The 12,779-nt window shown below is 35.1% G+C and overlaps 1 protein-coding gene across 9 annotated transcripts in view; it reads left to right on the top strand.

Moving 5' to 3' along the window:
* plekha5 (pleckstrin homology domain containing, family A member 5) overlaps positions 1-10,680 on the top strand; it is a 146,633-nt gene extending 135,953 nt beyond the window's left edge. For 7 of the 9 annotated variants that reach the window (XM_062994627.1, XM_062994626.1, XM_062994625.1 and 4 more), the window contains 8 exons: positions 294-414; positions 505-620; positions 1,633-1,833; positions 2,401-2,490; positions 2,632-2,753; positions 2,839-2,975; positions 5,464-5,576; positions 9,767-10,680. In XM_062994627.1, the coding sequence (XP_062850697.1) occupies positions 294-414; positions 505-620; positions 1,633-1,833; positions 2,401-2,490; positions 2,632-2,753; positions 2,839-2,975; positions 5,464-5,561 (885 nt within the window). In that variant the 3' untranslated portion in view covers positions 5,562-5,576; positions 9,767-10,680. Of the gene's footprint in view, positions 1-293; positions 415-504; positions 621-1,632; positions 1,834-2,400; positions 2,491-2,631; positions 2,754-2,838; positions 2,976-5,463; positions 5,577-9,766 lie in introns of those variants that run through there. The other 2 variants (XM_062994623.1, XM_062994629.1) reach the window with 2 other exon arrangements.
* The last annotated feature ends 2,099 nt before the right edge of the window (positions 10,681-12,779 follow it).

Below are 12,779 nucleotides of genomic sequence, written 5' to 3'. Positions count from 1 at the left end.
TAATGACTATAATCAAAATGACATCGTACTGTGTGATGTTCTTGTATAAGTCTATCAGGTGCAGTTTTGGTAGGACTTTCATACCAGAACAGCCACCTTATCATTACCATGTTCATGTCATTGCAGTGCCAAGAATGGGCCACCATTTAAACATCATCTGGTCATTGGTCATTTTATCCAACATACATTTTTAGTCACATGTGTATGTGTGTGCGTACACCCAGATATGTGAGTAATAGAGTTCTATAAATTTATAATGTGTAGAATGCTATAAAATTGTAATGTACCCTCAGGGCCCAGACTACAGGCTGTACAAAAGTGAACCAGAACTGACTACTGTCACTGAGGTAGATGAGAGCAATGGAGAGGACAAATCTGAACAAGCTACTGAGAAAGAGCCCTCTGGTTCTAACGGTACTTAAACACTTTTCTGCATAACAAACCAAATCCAGTTCTCCTGTAATCATTACTAAACCCCACATATTTCTGTCTTTTTTTTTCTAGGTGTGTCCTATCCTGTGAGAGTAGCAAGCCCCAGGACAAAGTCGCCCATGCCAGTGTCCTCCACTATCGCCTCATATGTGACTTTGAGGAAGAGCAAGAAGCCTGAACCCAAAACAGTAAGTCCCTTTTTATACACTTAACTAAAACTGTTAAGCTAACATTCATTCTTTTAATGTCATTTTACTGTGAATTACAGTTGCAAGAAAAAGCAAGTGAACCTTTATAAGTCCTATTTGTGAGTCTTAATAATATGTGGTCTGACTGACATCCAAGTCATTATTATAGACAAACACAATCTGACTAAACTAATAAACAAACAGTTGCACTGTTTATCTTTTATTGAACACACTGAGTAAACATTCACAGTGCAGGGAGAAAAATTATGTGAACCCTTGCATTTAATAAACTGTGGATACCTCCTTAGCAGCAATCACCTCCATCAAACGCATCCTGTAGCTGTAAATATAATTTGCATATCATCCAGGAGGATGATATGCCCTTCTTAGCTCATGTCACGTCATCTTCATAGCAGTTTACAGCACTCTGACTTGGCCATTCCAAAACACATATTATCTTTAATTTACTTGTGAGCTTTGAGTCACTGTCTTTTGCATCACTCAGCTTCAATAATAATAAGATAATAAATAAATATTTTAACACACCCTTGAATGTATTGTTACCTGAATAATCACAAATCAAAGCAGCCCCAAACCATGATGTTCCCAGCACCATGCTCCAGAGTTTGAATAAAGTTTTTTTCCTTTTTCCTCCAAATATAACATTGTGCATTTATGCTAAAAAGTTTCATTTTTGTTTCAATTGACCAAGGAAAATTTTCCCATATGCTGATTGTCTCTATCCTGCACAAACAGGGCAAAATTCTTAATGATTTATAGATTAATCATATTTGAATTAGTCTGAATGAAATAATACTAATACAGCATTACATTTGCAGAAGATGCAGACGATCAACTAAAGAAAGAAATAAAATATTATGAATTACAGTGTGAAGCCTGCATGTGTGAAAGAAACAAAGCTTGAACATAACCTCTTAATGTGTGTCCACATCTGTGTATGCACACAAGTGTGTGTACTTGTTAACTTGCTTCCCTCTGTTGTTCTCATCAGGACCGTCCACACAGTGTAGTGGATCAGATTAGCAGTGGTGTAGAGGGAACTCGCCAGCGCATGAGTGTTGAGGAGCAGATGGAGCGGATTCGGAGGCATCAGCAGGGCACTCTGCGTGAACGGGAGAGGAGGAGGGAGGATGGCTCACTTTCTCGCAGTCTTTCCTTCACTAAAGACAGACCTTTCTACTACACCTTACAGGTAGCACATTTTGCTTACTTTATTTATAATAATAAAGGATTGCAGGTATTAGAACAATCTACAGGTAGCACTACACCCTGTAGGTAGCGTTATTGTTTATTCACCACCTCTTTCTTCTAATTGATTTTTTAATATTTAAGAAACCTCTTTAGCATATAATAGAAGGCACCACGTATGCTTTTATTACTTTATTTATTTATTTTATATTTATTTAATTGAAAAATGTATAAAGAAAAGATTTCAACATTCAACATTGAACAAGGAACCAGGAATAAATTTCTTAAGCATCAAATTCAGTATTCACAGAGTAATTATTAAAGTCACATATATACTGTGAGTCAAAAAGTGACCTCTGTACCTTTACCTATAACTTTGCTCATAAATTCTTTCACTGTTGCAGCACCAGGTCATGATGTATAATTCTGATTGATGATGGGCTAAGTCCGGTTTCCCTAGAAAGTTGACGTGTTGAGGGCTGAAAGCTCATGAAAGCACATTGAACAGTGCTCTTTTCAGAAAGGGATTTGTAATTACTAGCATGCTATCATTGTTGTTGTATATGTTTAGACTGGCACAAAAAGGAGGGAGATGACAGCCAGAGAACCTGACCACCTGAGAGCATCAATTACTTCTAAAGAGACCTGCAAAACAAATGGGGTAAATTGGAATGCTAAGGCATTTTTGCTTGTAAAAATGGTCACATACTGAACCCTATAGCACATTCCACTGGACATATTTTCTTTATACTTCTGTCACAGCCCACAATGCAACATTTTATCACCCCTTCTTTCTAATCAGGATAAATGTTTGTCCACCTCTGAGCCTGGTGAAAAGGTTTGTGAAGCCAGCAGAAGCCCAGAGCAGCAGAGACCGAAAGAACCTTCAGCAGACCATCATAAAACCCTGCTCACCGAGGACAGGTGGGTGGATGCTAATGATGTCTATTCTGTGTTCTACATATCACTAGTGTACACAGCTAATGTTTTTTTGTGTGTGTGTTTTTAGCCTGCAGACAGCAATGTTGGTGCGAGTGGGCACAGAGGAAAATGACGAGGAGGAAAATCTCTCCGAACGGAGTCAAGATCGGGTCATTAAGGACTCCCATAATATTACAACTTCCAGAGTCAGCACAATGGTTTCAGGTAAAATTAAGCATTCTTTCCCACTTACTTTGCTAAAGCTCAATTTCGTTTGTATCTGCTGAGTAAATGAAATGCCATGATTTTGTTTAATCAGGTGCTATTTGTAATAATTAAACTGCAAAGTTAGTGTACTCAAACTCTAAGCTCATTATTTAAACACACACCATATTCATATTTAATGACTTTAAAGAACAAAAGATAGTTTTAAATTCAGATTTACGTGTCTATTTTCAGCTCACAGCCAGGTTTCCAGGTTTTCCTGTGTGTAGCTCTGTTTCTAAATAAAATTGTGAGTAAACATGAGTTTGTACATGGTGATAGGTTGTTTACTGAAATGCAATCCATTATAAGTTGATGAAGCAAAACATTTAAAATACCCAGTATGCTAGATCAATATAAAAAATGCATAAGGGAGTGTTGTCCCAACAGCATCCAAAAGCAATAAATAGAAATCAATAAGGTTTAAATAAATATGTGTAATTCATCCAAAATTGCAAAACAATTGTTTAACCTATTAAAATGTCAGTAGATGGTGTCACCAAAGACTTTATTAGGAACACCTGCCTTGAATGTAAATCTATTAACCATTTTATGAGCTACACCTACTATACTGATGCACTGCGTGGTTATACAATTACTGACTGTAGCCCATCTGTTGTTCTGTATATTCTGTTAACCCCACCTACCCTATCCATTAATAGAAAGGGACCCCATAGGATTTCCACTGATTGTATATTATTTGGGTGATGAAGCATTCTTAGTATGAGGGTACCAGTTTCAGCTGTGTTGTTGGAATTTTTATATATTGCTACTGGCTTCTTAGTAGGAACAAATCCTAAATCTATCTTCTTTTTTATGCATACTGTGTGTGATTCTTCCTCTAGTCTTTTATCAGTGAACACTTTCCAGGCTCTATATTCCAGGCTCCCATTATTGACAGTGAGGTGTTTAAAAATACCATCAAGACTGTTGCAGCTGTTGCACACATTTTAGTACAATACACACTAACACGCCATTAACTTGTTAGTATTGTTGAAGTGCTGCATGAATTGGTCCTTCAATATTCATTGAGAGGGGTGAGAAAGTTAACAGAACAACAGATGGACTTCAGTCAGTAAATGTCTACCCACACATTGTATCCATATGGTAGGTGTTACTCATAAAATGGCCAATGAATTTACATTTAAGACAGCAGTTCCTAATTAAGTGCTCCCAGAGTATATATGTACGCTAATAATCATGGCACTTTACAAGCAAGTGGTTGCTTAAGGCAGTGAAATATGAGATTCAAGTATAATATAATTTAAATACCATTAGCATAGTGTGGCTGAATTAAAGCACAGTACAGGGGAGCTTAATAGCTGGTATTTAGTAATGTTTATATGATATAAATAAATTTTTAAGGTTTACATGGTTTTAATATTTAATTTTGCAAGCCTTTTTATACAAAGCATTAAAGCAAGGTTCTTAGTAGACATAAAAAGTGCAGTAAGGCATATATTGTGTAATAACTGACTAGGATGTGTAAATAAAAAAGAGTGTATGAAAATAGTGTGTCTCTATTCTAATAATTTATTCCATTGCCAGTAACAGCAGAGGCAAATCATTCATTTACTTAAAACACTCAATGCTTTGTAATTATGCACAGGTTAATATTAGTTTTAAAGGTAGTGCACCGCAACACTGATCATTGTAATGAGCAGTCACAGTTGTCAGAATGATTTGAAGTCAGGACAAAATATTATAAATGCTTTTTGAGGCATTTAAATAGTTGATAATAGGACTCAAAGTGGGCTGGTACTCACCAGTACACACTACCGTCAATTCTACGCTTTACTCTTTGGTTTACCGTAACTCTTTTTTGCGTACCATCACTTCTCACATGCTGCAGGTGCTCTTTTTTGCCCTCTCCTGCCCTCTCCATATCAGGTTCTTGGCCATTTATAATGACTGTATATAAACTGCATTACCCAGTGGACAGTATGTGACGCTCACTTGTTCCAGTTCTCTTGGCAAGTCTTGTACAAGATAAATAACGTTAATGCTAGTCAAAGTACTGTTAATTCTGAATGTAATACTTAATTATTATTAAGTATTATTGCTTATTGTTGCTTAATGCTGATACACATGCCAACATGTGAATAAGAGGAGTATTGGCACTTTTTCCCCACTTTAAGGATTGCTCATATGGACGTTTTATTAGTTTTCAAGTATTATAAACATGTTAAACAAGACTTCTGAGTATGGGCTTAATAGAAAGCGTAGGCATATTTATTCAGCAAACGTGTTACGGCTTTATGTTACTTTTTGAATTTTGTAGTTTGTCTTTGAACCTGTCTATTTGTCTCCCTGTCTATTTGACCATTTGTGTGTGTTGCGCTCGTTAAGTGTGTTCTCACATGTTATGTATGTGCATTATTAACAGCTTGTTATGTTTTGGCTGTTTATTGTGGCTTTTTTGTTTTGTTTCTTGTTAAATGGTTTGCAGTGAACAACATTTCCAGCTCGCCTCAATCTCCAAGCTCTTCATCTCTTCCTTCTTCCCCACCGCAGCTTCCTGATGGTTCTCACTTCATGTGTGTGTAGTGGCGAAACATTACAGTAAGCCCTAATCACCAAACTTAGACCCTGTCCTACTGTCCTGAACGTTGTCTAGATGCATTCATGCAGAATCTATTCACAGTATATGCAAAGCAACAGGGTAGCATTTAATTCTACTAAATATTCTACTAAAGGAATCAATATAAATCATGCAAGAATTCTTTGTATTATTTAGGATACATTTTGTAGTTAAACTGTAGTCTAGTACATAAAAATAAGGAAAAAAAAATCTAAATCTACTTGGTGCAGTTAGAAGTCTAAAGAATAAATTCCTAAACAATAAAATTGCTTTTCCTTAATTTTTTGAACCCAATTAAGTTATGGCCAATTGGAACTTCTCTCTCTCTTATCGCATAGATTAAAATTACCATTATTAAAACAATTTCATTTTTAAATCCTTGGATTATTTAACTCTGTTAAATAGCTTAACTAGTGGTCTGACATCTGCAACCTTTCTGCAGAACTACTTCAAATTCATTTCTCTGTGCCATAATACCTTTCCATGTATTAGTGTACCCTATTACGTTTAACATTAGCCAGCATGTTAAACCCAGACTCTGGACTCATTTTCTCTGACGTCGGGCGCCCTGGCCCCCGAAATACAGCTGGTTGATAGTGTCTCTATGGGGGGAGCATTTTGCATGTGTTGAAGCTGAGAATCTTCTATAACCAGAGCAGTGTTATTAATAGGTTTCTCAGCAGGTGAGTCGCTGAAAGGTTTGATGCTTAGCCCTACGGCTTGTCGCAGAGACATCACCCAGTTGGCCTGCTATGAAGGCTCTAGTGCCTCAGTACTAGTGCCTTTGAGTCTGCTAACATTGTTTCTAAGCATTTCTCTCACTGTCACTAGTCTTTCCTAAAGCCCAGATGTGCCCTTCTAGCGCTGAATTATTCGTACTAACAAATACTCTCCACTTATCATATGCAAAATTATCAGTAACTGTTAAGAAAAAAATTACTTTACATGCCACAGCACAGGGAAACTGAGCTGCTTTGTGAGCCATGATAAAAGTTGAAAAAAACACTCCAAGGTTTCTGCTGGTAATCTCAGAAACAGCTTTAATACCAGGTGAAAAATGTGCAGCGTTCAGACACCTGTATCATGAGTTTTCCAAGGAAAAAAATTTTAATAAGCAAATATTGGAACAATACATTTTGTCTGCACATTAGTTTTACTGTACCTGTTTAAGTCTAATTTACCTCTAGTTTAATGTTTCTGTGTTGGTGAAAGAAACAGGTTAGCAATAAGTTAACCACAGCATTCTGCAATATGTCTTAACACATACAACACATACATGTGTTGGACAGTTGTGTGTTTTGTGTGTATTTTAACACGTGTGCCAAAATGTGTTAAAACTGTAAACATGTGTTTTATTTTTTCACATTTTTGTTTCAGGCTTGTCTGTGTGTGAATGTATATAATGTCAGGTTTTTTTTCCAAAAAAAGGAATTTAAAAAATGTTTTACCTTTACGGTGCAAAATACAGGTTAGGATTCATGCAACTACACTGTTAAATAACAAATTAAAATTAGTACCTTGACTGCATATTAACAGATTCAAAGGCCAAAATAATACAGTCATTGCTTATCTTACAATGCCATTATGTTTTAGAGGTCTGTGCAAGACTGAATACTGCATGGTCATGCGTGCCATGTCCCACAAAAACATATTAAATAGCAATATTAATATATTAATACAGGTAAGTGTAGTGTATCAGAGGAGGTTTTTCACTGGGACTAAAAATTTTATAGTAATTTATTTTATGCAGTCCTATTTATTTAAAAAAGAAAGAAAAGCATGTCAGTGCATGTCAGTTTCTTAATGCCTGGGCGCTTGTCCGACTTTAAGGATGTTTAAAAAATAAAAAAAAGATAGTAAGTAAGCTGTCACTTAATTACAACTACAACTTGGTATTATCACTTGGTGTTTTTAACAGCTTAAATTTTTGCTCGCACTGGCTACGTGACAGCCTGTTCGGAATAAGATCTAAAACTAGCATGCTCAGTAAGAACAAGCAAACACCATATTTACACATTGTTCCATATGTTTGAGGATTATTTTTTAATCATGTTTTACTAAATTACATGTAACCCACTTAGACATTAGTGCTGTTTATTTTGTGGCATTGTAAATCAGCACCTTAGAGGAAATGCTTAAAAGAGAACAGTAATTAGCTTTTTGATTAAACTTCATAATTTGCAGCCAGACCGCTCATAAATCTTTTAATTGCACCTTTTTTTAAAGGCATGTATTGTGCCTTGTATAAGTATTTGCTTCCCTTGATTCTATCTACATTTTTTAGCGTTAGATCTTTAGGATTGTTAAGATTTGATTTTATTACGTGTTAAATGTGCACACTATTTTTTAATACAGTTATGGTGTTTAGAAGATGACAAAGCCATTACAGTGCAAGCAATGTAGAGTCTTGTTAAAGCCTTGCTCCAGAGTGCAACAGTGACAACTTGGTGCGACTTGAACTAGCAACCTTTCAATCAAGAGTCCAGTTAGTTTTTTAACCACTAAGCTGATTAGGTCACAAAGATTAATTAAACAAGAGACTTGTTAAAGAATTGTGATTGAACCAATTCAATGCAATTACAGTTGTAAGTCTAGAATATGGTTCTTGATACGATCATATTAGCTCGTACTAAATGGAAGATGTTGGGGAACAGTAAATTTAAGCTTAATCAAACTGGGTTCTGATCTGCATTTTGACTCAGCCATTCTTAAACATTAAGGTTCTTCGGTTTTCAAACATCCCCTTTGCTTATATGCTTAGGGTTGCCATTCTGTTGAAAGGTAAACCTCTGCACCAGTCTTATGTCTCTTGCAGACTAGAACAGGTTTCTTCTAGGATTGCCCTGCATTTAGCTTTATCCATCTTGTATTTAACTCTGACCAGTTGTTTAGTCCTTGCTAAGAAAGAAAGTCACCACAATATGATGCCAACTACGCTTCAGTGTTCTCAGCGTGATGAGCAGCGACTGTCTGATTAGACCAGAAATTGTTTTTACCCACATTTACTGAGTCTCCAACATGCCTTTTAGGATTTTTAATGTTTCTGTTTAATAATGCCTTCTGTATCTGGGTTATGGTTGGCCTGTAAACCGCTTCTCATATTTAAGCATATCTGGGCAGCGGTAGCTCAGCGGTTAAGGTACTTGACTAGTAATCATAAGGTTGCCGGTTCAAGCCCCACCATTGTCATTTGCCACTGAGCAAGGCCCTTAACCCTCAATTGCTTGAATTGTACTCAGTGATAATTGTATGTCACTTTGGATAAAAGCGTCTACTAAATGCCGCAAATGTAAATGTTCTCTCTAGTTGCTTCGGGGCGGGATGGTGGCTCAGTGGGTAGCACTGTCGCCTCACAGCAAGAAGTTTCGATTCCCAGGTGGGGCGGTCCGGGTCCTTTCTGTGTGGAGTTTGCATGTTCTCCCCGTGTCTGCGTGGGTTTACTCCGGGTGCTCCAGTTTCCTGCCACAGTCCAAAGACATGCAAGTGAGGTGAATTGGAGATACAAAATTGTCAATGACTGTGTTCGATATAACCTTGTGAAATGATGAACCTTGTGTAACAAGTAACTTCCGTTTCTGTCGTGGATGTAACCAATGGGTGTAAAACATGATGGTAAAAATCCAAATAAACAAATAAATCTCTCTAGTTGCTTCAAAGTTATCTTCCAAATAACACTCTTCAAAACCATCTCTGGTCCTGGTTTCTTACTATAATTTAATAATGGGTTTTATTTTGCTGGGATGTTAAAATTTTGTAATATCAACCCTTCTTTTAGATCTTCTTTTAAAATATGCCTCTAATTATTGCATCTTATTTGTGAATGATTTTTATAACTTTTTTTTACCACACTCTGCTATTTTATTTGAAGTCAAGGTTATTTCAGAATATGTTATAAATGTGAAAACGAACAAGTAAATATGTGTGCAAGTCACTGTAAAAAAGTTGGATCATTTTGGATTTAAATTTATTTTGTAATATTGGAACATGTACCATGTAAGAAAATCACAAAATTCCCAGATTTATTATTTCAGAATAAAGACATTTGCTTTTTTTGACCATCACTGTGAAATATAAATGTTAGATTTAGGCTTACATAATTTTTAAAACAAATTCCACTAAAATGTGTAACTATTTATGTCTGTTATGCTCTTTCTGCTCTTTTTCTGACCAGCTCAGCCGCTGATATCACTGAACACTACCATGTAAAGAAGGTTCCAACAGACAGCCAAAATACAGCCTTGCATTGCAAAGAGAGGCTGCACCAACAGCCAAGTTGCTGAGCCAGAGACATTATTCTATCTGCCAACTGCCACTGAAGAATCCAGATTATATTATAATTATTAATATTATTGTTTTATATTGTTCTTAACTCCAGGTTTAATTGTGTTTATAAAGCTTAAACTCGGTTTATTTAATTGTTTAAGTAGGCGTTTGTATAAAGAGAGGAGAAGAAATGAGCATCAGCTAGGTACTCTCACATGTACACACATTCATGCTACTTCCATGCTGCTTGTTTCATTATTAAATTTTTCTTTTACAGTTTTACCAGTGTAATTAACACTCCAATTTTAGCACTCTTATCTTTTGCACTGCATAACATCCCATTGATTTTTACAGTTATACTGTGTTGACTACAAATTATCTATGTATAGAACACATACAGTGACAGTTTATTTCAATAAAGTGCTGCTGTACTGCTGCATACTAGAATATTATTTTAATTCTAAAAGCTAGATAGTCTGTTAATCCTCCAGCACTGTTTCTCAACAGAATATTCATGAACATTCGTTTTATATTTCTATGGCTGAAATATATTTAACTGAAGTATTAAAAGAGTATTTAAAATGTTTTATTGTGGTCTCCTTCCATTTCAGGGTCCAAACTTAGAGGAGTATAGCACATGTATAAGTTAAAAGCAATAACTAGGGGTTTGGTGTTCAAATGTAGAAGATGTAAAGATCACATTGTATATAAGGTAGACCATACAATTAGCAAAACATAAACCTATCAAAGGTTACCAGAGGAGTCAATATGCAAACCTCTCATCTGTTTTATACCATGTGAAATAAATGTTGATGTTATAAATGGTGGGTTTTTGCTTCTTTAGATTGTGCACTTTATTTATTTAGAACTCTAATTAGAACTTAAATTGGAATAACATTAAAACATATTAACACCTATCTTACAGTGAAGAGAAAAAAAGTATTTAACTACTTTGTTTAATATATAATATACAGTACATTATATATAGCACACATACCCATCTCAAAGGTACATAAAATGTCATGTATAACTGTGTATACATGCATGTTTTGGCTTCTTCTGTGTATGTGGGTATATATATAGGTAAATAGATAGTTTTAAATACATACAATACTGTGCAAAAGTCTCAAGCCACCACTGGCTTTAAAAATAAAAATTTATGAAATGTAGTCTTTCTTACATTTACTTTGACTTATATTTCATTGCAGTTTGAACCCAAGATATTTCATGTTTTATTTGGTCAGTTTCATTTAATTTGTTAATAAACATCCAATCCTGCATTTCTGGCCTGCAACCCATTCCAAAAAAAGTTGGGGCCATAAAACATTTACCACTTTAAAATGTTGCCACTTCCTCTCTCAAAACTTTGAAAGACGTTTTGGCACCGAGGATACCAAGTGATGAAGTGTATCAGGTGTCATTGTGTCCCAGTGCAACACAGAGAGGTCTGTACAGCAAATAGGCCGGTCTAGCACCTGCACTCTCTTATAATGACCCTGAAAAAGATGAGTATGTATGTTGCTGCAAAATGTATATGTGCTCCTTAGTGCTATTGATGGCACTAACAGACCTTGTGTTTTAACAATCAAAATGATCTTTTTCTTTTACAGAAGAACATGATGTCCATAATTTCTAGAACTATTTAAAACAGCTTGAGCTTGACCCAGTGTTTTGGATGCAGTCGTATTTTTTCTGCTTAAATTAAATTGGTGGATACATTATTGAAGTAAGTGTTTGAAGGTTACAAGCCATGCTTTTTATGCACAGAGGTTTTTCTGAGCAAATTTACAAATTACATTATTTGTTAACATAACTATGTTGTTGCAGTTTTTTGGCCAGGAGATGCAACACAACTCATCATTCTATACATCTGAGCCTTTTTAATGCCCATTTCATTTTCAGTAATGATAGTATCCTCTATTACCAATTTACCTATAAAAAGTATATCATTCCACAAACTTCCTGGTCTCGCATTGCCTTATCTCACTTTTTTGGAGTGTGTTGCAGACATCAAATAGAAATTTGCAAATTAAAAAAACAATAACAGTAAGATAAAACATTACCCCATATTATTGTTTTTTTATTAGATTAAATACCAGTAAATTACGGTTTACAAATCATTTTCTGTTTTCATTTGTATTGTATCTACTGTCCCTGGAATTATTTGTAGTATGCAAACAATTCCACTTGACTTTCATTAAATAAAACTTAAAGTATTTTTAATAAAAAACTGTTTACATATCTGTTTCACTGTAAATTCCATTAAATTTTAGGCAGTCCAACGAGTTTCACAGGGAATGCCCTTGAGACTTCAAATTTTTCATGTCTAGATGGTTAGCTGTAAGTTTACTTATTTACTGAAGTATATAACATGGTTGTAGACATAGCAGCTCTGGTAGACATGCCACGATTACTGACATATTGACAATCTAAAAAACATTCATTTGCAGATTTTGATAATGTGATTAAAGGGTGTAGTAAATAAACTTGATTGTTAGGAGGGGAATGTACACTTTAAACGTCCGAGTTTATTAAATCCCAAAACAAATCCTTATTTATTAAAGCAGTGTTATCATTAAATTGTGCAGTTTAATTGAGGTCAATTAATAGATATTAAAATGCAATTCCACAGTACGCCAACAAATTGCTACTGCCCCCAAGCTGTTTTATTTTGAGTTGCATCTATTTTAAATAGTCAATAAAAAGCCCAAACCGACTACTTAAAAAAATCATTTGACTATCAAAATAAAAGTTTTACTCAGACCACTACACAGATTTTATCCAATAAAATGTTATTTTTAAAAAGTTCATATTTTGATGTACTGTAGCTTTGTAATTAATGTTTAACTAAAATTATTTATGCAAAGTAAAACTATTATCTTAAACATTGAGCTTTTCGGGAAAAATACAGTCAACAAATG

This window comes from Trichomycterus rosablanca, chromosome 1, assembly GCF_030014385.1.
Source record: "Trichomycterus rosablanca isolate fTriRos1 chromosome 1, fTriRos1.hap1, whole genome shotgun sequence".
In the NCBI taxonomy this organism is placed as follows: Eukaryota; Metazoa; Chordata; class Actinopteri; order Siluriformes; family Trichomycteridae; genus Trichomycterus; species Trichomycterus rosablanca.
This window is presented reverse-complemented; position numbering and strand designations above follow the sequence as displayed.